Source organism: Chaetura pelagica, unplaced genomic scaffold, assembly GCF_000747805.2.
Source record: "Chaetura pelagica isolate M959 unplaced genomic scaffold, ChaPel_1.0 scaffold3, whole genome shotgun sequence".
NCBI classification, from domain to species: domain Eukaryota; kingdom Metazoa; phylum Chordata; class Aves; order Apodiformes; family Apodidae; genus Chaetura; species Chaetura pelagica.
The window spans coordinates 279,667-290,560 of NW_009952974.1; the positions used below are offsets into that span (position 1 = coordinate 279,667).

Consider the following 10,894-nt stretch of genomic DNA (forward strand, 5'->3'; position numbering starts at 1 on the left):
AGCAGGAATAGGTGAAGGCTGATCAGAGACCCCTGTGAGAAGGAATGATTTTCAGTTGACACATCCGGCAGTCCGCTTTGCAGACTGCGTCTGGAGGCAAACTGTGGTCTCTGTAGGTGTTGTACCCATGAGCAAGTCCCATGTCTCGTACCTCCTTGCTCCCCTTCTGCTCAGGGTCTGTATTTCTTCCCTGCAGCTTCCTCGGGTGCCTGTTCCACGGCAGCACAGGGTGTACAGGAGGTGACAATTGGCTCAGTCGTGTTCCAGGTGGCAGAGGGTGATATTACCAAGGAAGAGACAGATGTCATTGTAAATGTAACAAACCAAACCTTCAACCTCAAAACAGGTAATTTAGTTGGTATTATATGTGAAAACAGTATGTGTGGTTGGAAGGTCTGAGTGGAAGGTCTAAGTATTTTTTTCAATGCTTCAAACCCTTTTGTGTTGAAGTGTCGTTTCTGTTTTGTTTCTTAGGGTCCAAATGTTCCATTAGTAAGTGCCTGAACCTTCCTTTTTCTTGCTAATGTGTTACAGGATGGCATGTTTATGATTCTTGCAGAAAGGGAAACTAGAAATATTACATTCTCTTTTTAATAGAATCTTTTAATAGACCATCTCTCAGACTAAAAGAGAAGTTAGGTGCTTTAGACATCACTGTTCAATTTAAAGTGCTAGCTGAAAATGTAGGCAACAGTGCTTTTCAGTTGTAACATGTACTGTTACCAGGATCAAGGTATTTTAGATACTATGTGGTACATGGTTCTGCCTCAGAGGGGACTTCGACAGCATTAACAATAGTTACAGTGGATTCTTGTTTCTTCTCATTTAAGGTGTCTCTAAAGCAATTCTGCTTGGTGCTGGAAAAGAAGTTGAAATGGAATGTGCTCAACTAGGTATGGTACAACATTTTTTACTTGCTTTCTGCAGGTGATCATGTGTGTCAAAGAACCTGTTGGAGTCCTTTCTCAGTGCCTACTTTTGTATGCATCCATCTTATGCACTGTGTTTACATCAGCTAGTTTTTAATCAGTTAACATGATATTTGTAAAACCTAAAGAGGGAAGGAAGAGAAAAATCTTCAAGAAGAGAGGGCTTCTAGGTGTATGTAAAGAACTGCACCCTCTTATTCCAATAAAGCTTTCCATTATGAAAACAAATCAAATCTACATCAAACAGAGCCATGAGCAAGGGATGGTGTTGACAGCAATGTTAATAGGGAAGCCATACCTCATTGGAAGCAACTGTCTATCTGCAACTCCTTTTGTCGTTCCCAAGTGAGAAAACGTTTGCTGCTGGTTTAACTAGCAACACATTACCACATCCTCTGTGTCACTGAGGAGGAAAACTGCTGAAGCTGAGTTGCTGCCTCAGAGGAGACATTTATTTAAACTGGAAGAGGGTAGATCTTGGTTAGACATAAGGAAGAAATTCTTTAGTGTGAGGGTGGAGAGACACTGGAGCAGGTTGCCCAGGGAGGTTGTGGATGTCTCATACCTGGAAGTGTTCACAGCCAGGTTGGATTGGGCTCTTGAGAAACCTGGCCTAGTGGGAGGTGTCCCTGCCTATGCAGGGGGGTTGGAATTAAATTATCTTTAAGGTTCCTTCTAACCGAACCCATTCTGTGATTTTTGTGGTTTGTAGACCAAATTCAGCTAGTGAACAGCAGATAAAATGAATGAGGAATAAGGAGGGCACGTATGGGGTTTAAAATACCATAAAATAAGAGAAGTGGGCATGAGGCTGGCGTAGAGGTCAGCTCAGAAAACCAACCCAAGGAAAAGAAGTATGTGGAGAAGACAAAGGTAAGCCTGTTGTTCAGGCCAAGATGGTAATTCAGGCTAGGTAGCCTGAGGGTAGATTGCATATTTGTGTATTCATGAAGACAGTGTAGTACTAGTCTGCATGAAGTTCTTCAAGTCTGCAGGGCAAACCTGCCAAATAAAGCCCACAAAATTTATTTGTCAAATGTGGCAAATATTTTACAAACTTAAAATTTATCCATATGCTTTGAAGGTGAAAATAGAGAGAGGAGGTTGCACAGTTTGTGGGAAACTTGAAGCTTATCCTGGGGCATATTTGTCATAATTTCTTATGTCCTAATGAGGATTAGTGCACATATATATTGTGGATAATTGCTGATTGGTTATGTTCTCCTACTTGTGTTTCAGGTGCACAACCTAACAAAACCTATATCACCACCCAAGCAGGAAACCTGCCATGCAAAAAAATAGTTCATTTTGTTGCCCAAAATGATATCAAGGTGCTAGTCTCCACAGTGCTTCAGGAGTGTGAATCACAGCAGTACACCTCTGTCACCTTCCCAGCAATTGGAACAGGTCTGTCTCCCTTTTGAAATGGTTCAATGCCCATGATTTGGCTGATCTCAGAGTTCAAGGGATGGGTTTGATGTATCTGGAGGGGTTATTCTTTGGTGAAAATACATTCAGAAGCTGTAAGCTTTCCAACTGTTATCAGAAGCTCATGAAGACCTACAAAGCTTGACTCCTTGCAGCCAGCTAGTGTGTAAAGGGTACAAGTGCTCAAGAGCCAACACTTTCTTGCTAACAGGGATTCAAAGGTATGCCTGTACTCCCTGGAGTATCATGAACATTTGTCACAGGACCCTGGTATGTGTGGGCAGCTCATCAGAGAATATCCAAGGAGCTATTTCTGTACTGCTGAAATCAGTAGCTGATGCAACTCTAGTGAACACTGTAAAAATAGAGTTGATATGGATGAAACATGAACCTGTCAAAAAGATCAGATTGTCCCTTTTTCTTGTTGTTTTGTGTTAGATCAGTAGAAATCCCCAGAGTCATATAATTCAAAACTGGGCCCCATGCAAGCAGGGGCTTCTTGCATGAATAAAACTAGACTTGTTTTTTGGGCAAGGAGTTGGCTACTGGGGCATTGAACCAAGCAGTATATTCCACATCATAACCTGATCAGTTGCCACGTCAGCAAAAAGTTAACTTCCTTTTTTCCAGTGCTGGAAAAGTGGTCTTGAACCTCCTTTTCCTGATAGATAGAAACCTTTGCTAAACAGCCAGCCTGAAGTTATTGCTGACTTGTTTGTTGTCCAAGTGATTGTAGGTATGTTCATAACTGTTCTTTTAAAGGTGTTCTAACCATTTGTAACAGTTTCATTAATGCTTTTTAAAGGCAAAATGTTCATAACTTTTTTCAGGTGAGGCAGGCCGTGATCCTGCTGCAGTGGCTGATGACATGATAGATGCAGTAACTGATTTTGCAAAAAATAACTCTGCTCCTTCTGTGAAAATGATCAAGATTGTCATCTTTCAGCCCCATCTTCTGAGCGTGTTCCACAAAAGCATGCAGAGAAAAGAAAGTTATGCTAAAACAGTAGCCAAATCAATCCTTTCCAAGATATCATGTAAGTAGATGTCACTTAAATACAGGTTGTAGATCAACTTGTTTAGCACTGGCTGATAATGGTGAATATTAATTACAACATTGCTGTATTTCAATGTAGCATTTTGGAGCCCTGAGAAACCTTCTTCAAAGGAAAAACCCAAAGCAATCTTGGAAAAGAAAATGGATGTGGCTGTTGTGCAGATTTGTGGTGAAAACAAACAGAAAGTGGAAGAAGCTGAAAGCTGGTTGAAAAGTGCAATTTTAGAGCAACAGTTTGAAAAAAACATCACAGATGATGCTATCTTTGATTTTGGTGAAGCAGAGAGTGAGGAACTGTACAACCTACAAAAGAAATTAAAGATTGCTCTTTGTTTGGATGGTGCTTCTCTTCAAATTTCAGGTTTTATAAAAGATGTCTTGACTGCTTATTCAGCTGTTTTAGATATGATCCACCGGGTAAAAGCAGCTAAACAGGAAGAGATCAGTGCAGGACTTTTGCAAAACTTAATTGAGTGGAAATACTTTAAAAATGATTCCTACGTGCCCTTTGACAGCCGCACAAACATGCACCTGGAAAATGCTTTTGTGAGGAAGCAGGATGATGTTTCAGTCATCATTGATGGGAAAAAATACACAGTGGATATAGAAGCTAAGCAGGCTGTGACTGACAAAGGAAAACCTATCTCCCTCATACGTGTGGATAAAGCTGAAGGTGAGTAAAAGCCTCTTGGTGGCCTGACTTTCTTATGTTAAAACCAGGCTGCATCCAGCCTAGTAGAAGTAAGAAATGGCAAAAGAGTATGCAAAATATTGATAGAAGCTTAGTGCAGGTTTCTTTCTTGAGAATGTAGAAAGGAACTGAATTGGGAAACAAAAATAAAGGAATCTGTCCCAGTTTAAGCCCAGCCAGTAACAACCAGACCTCACTCGCCCCCCCTTCCCCACTGTGGGGCAGAGAGGAGAAAATCCAACTTAAGAGCTCATGAGTGGAGGTAAGGACTGAGGTTTTCTCCTCAGTTATGGCCACAGACAAAACAGACAGGCTGGGTAGAAAAAAAATAATCAATTTACCAGAAGAGGAGAAAAAAAGGGGGGGGATAAAAGTCCAAAACTTTAATACCTTCCACCCACACCTCCCTTCTTCCTGGGCCCAAATTACTTCACTCATTATGGGGCGTGGGGGTTTAAGACCAGTTCATCACATGTTGGTTCTGCTGCTCCTTCCTTCTCAGGGGGAGGACTCCTCACAGCCTTCACTGCTCCGCTGTGGGGTCCCTACCATCAGAAAGTCCTTCATGAGCCTTTCTGACATGAGTCCTTCCCACAAGGTGTAGTATCTCAGGAACAAACTGCTCCAGTGTGGGCCTCCCACAGATTCATGGCCTGCTTTGGGAATCATCACCTTTCCCAGTGCAGACTCCTCCACAGCTGCAGATCCACATCTGCCCCACCACGGCCCTTCAAGGACTGCTCCTTCGTGGGCAGCAGGGGGGACAGCCTGCCATTCCACCACAGCTTTGGGAAATCTCTGCTCTGGCACCTCCTCCCCCTCCCTCCTTCCTCACTAGCCTTGGTATCTGCTCTGGCTTTGCTCCCCCCTCCCTCTCCTTTGCCCTGCAGCTCTTTCTGCAGTTTTGTTTTCCCTTTCTTGAACGTTTCACTTGCGGAGGCACATCCAGCTTCCCTATCTAATCAGCTTGGCCTTGGCCAGAGGCAGGACTGGAATTAGAGCCAGGGAGGCTTCCAGCAACTTCTCACAGGGGTCACCCCCCACTACCAAACCCCGGCTGCACTAACCCAAACAGAATCCTGCTGCCACTTAAAATGTCTTGAAATGCAGGTGATGTGTTCTGAAGTTCTTAACAGGCTTACTGGCAATAATTAGGTATTTGTAGCAGTTGTCATTCTAGATCTCAGCTCATTTCTCTTCTTGAGATGTACCCTCTTCCATTTATTTCTGGTTGTTTACAATATAAGGACCTGCCTTTTCCTCCATCCATACAGGGCTTTTCCCTGTGTATTATTTTTCTTTATCCTGCTGTGACTCAGGGGCATATTTTATATGAGGAACAACTTTTTTGTCCACTTAATGCTTGATAGTGAAAGGGGACAGGTTTAAGTAACTGTGCAGCTCCCTGTGCCTCAGTGATGCCTCCTGCACATGTTTTCAGTTTCTTATTTTTTGTTCACATACCAAAAAGTGTCACTTATCAAAAAGGCTTCATGCTTCTAATTGAGGGAGCTACAAAGCTGGATGTCTGTAGCATATGCATCAGCCAGTGTTGCTGTTTGAAAAACAGCTAGATATTAGGCCTTGCATGAAATGAGAGAAGAAAGGGAAGACTGCTTTTTGGATGAAGGGTATATTCTTGAGCTTTTCAATTTAAACCCTTCCTTGTTCAGTTGCTTTGCTTCTAGTCTCCTCGTTGTCGAGGATTAACTACTCAGTATTCCTGCATTTACTCCATGTCCTTGAAAACTTGATTTGCAGGGAGGAGTACTTGTAAAGCATGTTGCAAAGGATCCCTCTTCAGCTGTGAAGAACAGATTTGTCTGGAAACTACCAATTCAGGCACATATTCAGGCAGTACACACTAGTGATAAGCTAGATGTGTGGGTTTTTAGAAGGGTTTCTACCAGGGCATATTTCATTTTAAGCAGAGGACTTGGGTAAATATGCTTGATTATGTTTCTTCTGCAGATCAAGAGTCAATAATGCTTCCTGCAACGTGGGATGATATGCAAAACCAGCAACTCAAACTAGTGGAACTAAGACCAGAAACGAATGAATATAAAGATGTGCAGGAAAGGTTTCTGAAGACATGTCAGTCATTTAGAATTGAAAAGGTAGAAGTGTGTCACCATTTCTGTGCATAAAAACTTTGATAACAAGTAATGAAGATTACTAATACCAATGGAAAGATAAATTGCACTGGGACTTCCTAAGTTGAACAAGTCTTTATGGCTGTCTCTAACTTTAATGAGCATCAGTTTAATGTTGCAATTCAGGTATTTGGAACAACTCCTAAGCAGTAGCTGCTGCAGCACCAAGGGAGAAAGCTCTTTCTTTAAATTGTTTATAGTGGAGCACAGCATTTGCTTGCTTAAGCCATGTGTCCTTTATGGGTAGGCATGTCATCTGTGCTCCACAAATCTGCAAACCTGTCCTAGATTGTTTCCCACGGAGTGTTTCTGTTGTGTTTTGGGCTGAGTTCAGCTGTCCATCATGCCAAAGTTTGGAGTGATTTGGCTAACTTCATAATCTGCTGTGCCTGCAGTGGAGCTAGGAGGAGAATCTTGGAAGTAGATTGAATTGTTGATACACCAATGTTTTATGTGACAGCAACGATCTGTCTTTCTGTCTGCTTTCAAACTTTGCAGATTGAAAGGGTACAGAACCTATATTTTTGGAAGGCCTACCAAATAAAAAAGCGTGAAATGGATATCAAAAATGGTACCACGAATAACGAGAAGCTTCTGTTTCATGGGACAAGTAAGGAGTCATTAATCTTAATTAACAACCGTGGATTTAACCGGAGCTACGCTGGGATGCACGGTAATGTGAACTTCCTAGAATAGAATCATAGAACTATTCAGGTTGGAAAAGACTCTTGGGATCACCAAGTCCAACCATCATCCCTACTCTACAGAGTCCTCCCCTAAACCATCTCCACCAACACCACATCCAGAGATGGTGCACATCCTTAAGCACATCCAGGGATGGTGACTCAACCACCTCCCTGGGCAGCCTATTCCAGTGTCCAACCACTCTTTCTGTGAACAATTTTTTTTCCTAATGTCCAGTCTAAACCTGCCCTGTTGCAGCTTGAAGCCCTTCCCTCTTGTTCTGTCGCTAAGTACCTGTGAGATGAGACCAGCGCCAACCTCTCTGCAATGACCTTTGAAAAACAACTCTTGTTTTCCTGAATAGGACTAGGGCTGAATTGCCATCCTATTGATATAGTCCTGCCTTGTACACAAAATTGTTTTGTTAAATCTCCCTATTGCAGATAAAAAGGAAAATTGTCAGGAGATTGTTATGGCTTAACTGGCCAGGCAGCTAAACACTCCTCAGAATCAGAAGAAAGGTGAAACTCGTGAGCTGAGATAAAGACGGTTCAGTAGGACAGAAAAGAAAGGGAAAATAATGATAAAAGAAAGCACAAAATAAGTGATGAACAGTGCGGTTGCTCACCACCCACTAGCTGCTGCCCAGCCAGTCCCTGAGCAGCTGCTGCAGCCCCTCCAGCCAGCTCCCCTCGGTTTTATTGTTCAGCAATTGCATGGTATATAATATCCCTCTGGTCAGTTGGGGTCAGCTGTCCTGGCTGTGTCCCCTCCCAACTTCTTGTGCACCCCCAGCCTCCTTCCTGGCAGTATGAGAAGCTGAAAAGTCCTTGACTTAGTGTAAGCTCAGCAAGGACTGAAACATCAGTGTGGTTATCTAGCTAGTTCTCATCCTAAACCCAAATCACAGTGTCATACCAGCTACTAGGGAGAAAATTAACTCTATCCCAGCTGAAACCAGGAGATACTCACAGGCTCTGAAGATGGCAGGTAAGTGATTGCTGCTACTGAAATGGTCACTAAGATTTGTTTTTCTGCCTACAGCTGCCAACTATGGAAATGGAACGTACTTTGCTGTTGACGCTGCCTATTCTGCCCATGATGTCTACTCCAGACCTGATGCCAATGGGAAGAAGTACATGTACTTGGCACGAGTCCTTGTTGGGCAATATTCTCTGGGGACAAAAGGATCGATTACTCCAGCAGCAAAAAGTGCTAGTAACTCCATAGATCTGTTTGATAGTTCAACCGATAATCTAAACCAGCCAACCATGTTTATCATATTCAACGACATCCAAGCGTACCCAGAATACCTTATCACTTTCACTAGATAAGCATTTTGATTATAGCCAGGATGGCATGTCTTTCAGTCTTTGTGTAGGACAGAAGCACTTGTAACAAAATATGCAAACAAAAGGTTTAATCACGTTAATTTCTTAAAGCCATTGAAGCAACCTCTGTCAGCTTTTGATAGCACTGAAATAGATTGCTTGTTTGCACTCAGAGTAGCTGAGTGTATTTAACACTTGATTTTTGGTATCCTACTGAAAACTGCTGTTAGATTATGTATCAAGCCTTAATATATTATTAGCCTTTCCATGCAGCCTTATGGCCATCCTAGTTGCAATAGAAGGTGGGGAGAGCTGGCAGACAATTGGAAGGGATCTTCTTTCAGCTGCTGACCACTTGATGTTGCATTTCTGATGGCTTTTTACTCTCTGTAAATGACAGTTTACATTGTGAATTATGATATAGTCGTTTTCAATAAACTAATTGTAGTTAAAGGCTTTGTCTCTTGTGTTTGAGATTGGCTTTCAACCAATTGACTTGATGTCTCATAAATACAAATTTGCTTGGTTTTTTAATACAATAATCCTTCCTGGCAGGTTAGTAAGAGGTTTTACAAAAGGTTCTAGAAGTTGCTCAAGTTAACTATAGCTGAGAGGGACAGGAAGGTAAATTTTGTGAAGTTGTTTCTATTGTCATATACAAGCTGCATCAGCCTTCCTGTGATATTAAAGGAATAAAGCAAAGAAAAGCTTGGAGAAGAAGAGGGTGTGGGTTGCTAAAACTTTAATCAATAGAGTATTGCAAAGGGGTGATCATTAACAAGCTGAAGTTCAGAGTTCTTTGTTGGAAGGGGGGAGAAAAGCAACATTATCTTCTTTGTGGCATGTTGATGGAATAAAAAATTGTGCTTCTCACAGCCTTAGATATTTTAAGATCTTCCAGCAGAGTGATGCAGCACTTCCAAATTCTAAAGACCCTTGGCTCCTCTAAATGTGTCAGGTTTGACTTCTTTGGTTGGATGATTATGAGTAAGTTTTCCAGTGCTTGCTTTATGGACTTAGGTTGCTATTACTGTCAAGTGTTACCACAGCTGGGTGTGTCCATGTGAGCAATAATAATTGCAGGGTAGACATTGCCAGGGGACATGTTTTCTCGGGAAGGTGGTGTGAAATAACATGAACCTGCAGCTATCTCACTAGAGCTATAACCATCAGGCCCCTGGTTCTTTGATGTGACAGTAGCCAGAGGTGACAACTTGGGATGCCTTGCTGCAGCTGGTGGGTCAGTGGTAACAGCCTGAACTTTCTCTCACAGAGAGTGTAATGCCTCTGTTCTCAGCTTCACCACCCCCACAAGCAGCTGTGGAAAACACCAAGGTGTTTTTTCACCAGTGCTTGCATTACAGGTGGTGAGTGTCAAGCAAGGAGCAGAAGCCTGCAGCTCTGGCCTCTGTGCATGTGATGAGCAAGATGCTGCTTCCTCCAAATGAGTTTATTATAATCAAAAGGCTGGGGGGATTTGGAGGAGTTTGAAAGACACCTTGTTCCTCCAGCAGTGTGCTGGGCTTCCACCTCCCAGCACAGGGTGGAAGAAGGCCTTTTGCAACATGAAGGGGCGAGCCTGAGACAGCTCTGGGTATTTCAGGAAATTCTGTTGGGGAAAGGAGTGTTAGGGTGCAGGTGTGCAGCTGGGACCAGAGGGTCAGCAGAGCTGACCTCCTGGGGCAGGTGAGGAGCTGGCCTGGGCTGTACAAGGAAAGGGTGAGAGAACTGGATTTGTTCAGCCTTTAGAAAGGAAGGCTTTGGGGAGGCCTTACCACCATCTTCCAGTACTTAAAAGGTGGCTAGCAAGAGGACGAAGACTCCCTCTGTGACAAACACCCATACTGCTAATAACATAGGCTCAGACAGCTTCTCAGTGAAGCCCATTTTGTTTATGTTCGTGCATGTGCACACTTAGCTTGCTTTTTGATTCCCTAACCCCATCCTAGTTATCCCTCTCTTGTTTCTCCATGGGCTGGGGCCTCCAGGGTTTACAGCCTGATACACCTGAAGTTACCACCTGATGTCCTGTTCACCTTTTACCACACTCTGCCTCTATGGCTTCCCTCATTTTGTTTGTTTCTTCCCTGTTGTGGTGGGGTTGCACGATTTTCTTGCCTTGAACTGAGTATTTGACCAATGTTCTAACCCCTGCTCTGCTAGGAGCTGGTTTTCTCTCACTGGAGCCCTGAGCAATGTTGCCTAAGCCTTGGATGGGATCTGATTTCTAACTAACCATTTCCTCTACAGTTACACCTGATGGAAAGTGGCTTCAGCTGCTGCAGAAACAGTGCTAACCTCTCTCACACCTCTTCACAAGGAGTCACCTCGAAGAGAGGAGGGGCAAGAGGTGCAAGCTACTCCCAGGGACATCACACCTGGGCGCCAGAAAAAATGTTTCACTATAAGAACAGCGGGAAGGGGGATGGTCTCCCCAGGACTCCCCAGCGCTGGGGACAGGGCTCTGGGCCTCACCTCAACCACGCTCCTACCTCGGCAGGTCGGACGAGATGATTCCTGAGGTCCCGTCCGGCCCGGCACAGCGTGCTTGCTGTGTGGCAGGCGGGGCGGAGGAGACAGACAGACAGACAGGGACAGGGACAGGTGCCGGCGCAGCTCCC

The 10,894-nt window shown here is 43.6% G+C and overlaps 2 protein-coding genes across 2 annotated transcripts in view; both read left to right on the forward strand.

The window, feature by feature from the left end:
- Positions 1 to 8,276, forward strand: part of PARP14 (poly (ADP-ribose) polymerase family, member 14) — an 18,752-nt gene extending 10,476 nt beyond the window's left edge. Inside the window, exons 8-15 of the mRNA XM_009996023.1 lie at positions 197 to 346; positions 831 to 893; positions 2,169 to 2,336; positions 3,188 to 3,394; positions 3,494 to 4,087; positions 6,077 to 6,222; positions 6,757 to 6,931; positions 7,987 to 8,276. Of these exons, the coding sequence (XP_009994325.1) occupies positions 197 to 346; positions 831 to 893; positions 2,169 to 2,336; positions 3,188 to 3,394; positions 3,494 to 4,087; positions 6,077 to 6,222; positions 6,757 to 6,931; positions 7,987 to 8,276 (1,793 nt within the window). The remainder of the gene's footprint in view (positions 1 to 196; positions 347 to 830; positions 894 to 2,168; positions 2,337 to 3,187; positions 3,395 to 3,493; positions 4,088 to 6,076; positions 6,223 to 6,756; positions 6,932 to 7,986) is intronic.
- A 2,507-nt stretch (positions 8,277 to 10,783) lies between these two features.
- LOC104387440 (poly [ADP-ribose] polymerase 14-like) overlaps positions 10,784 to 10,894 on the forward strand; it is a 19,712-nt gene continuing 19,601 nt past the window's right edge. Inside the window, exon 1 of the mRNA XM_009996209.1 lies at positions 10,784 to 10,877. Coding sequence (XP_009994511.1) covers positions 10,784 to 10,877 — 94 coding nt within the window. The remainder of the gene's footprint in view (positions 10,878 to 10,894) is intronic.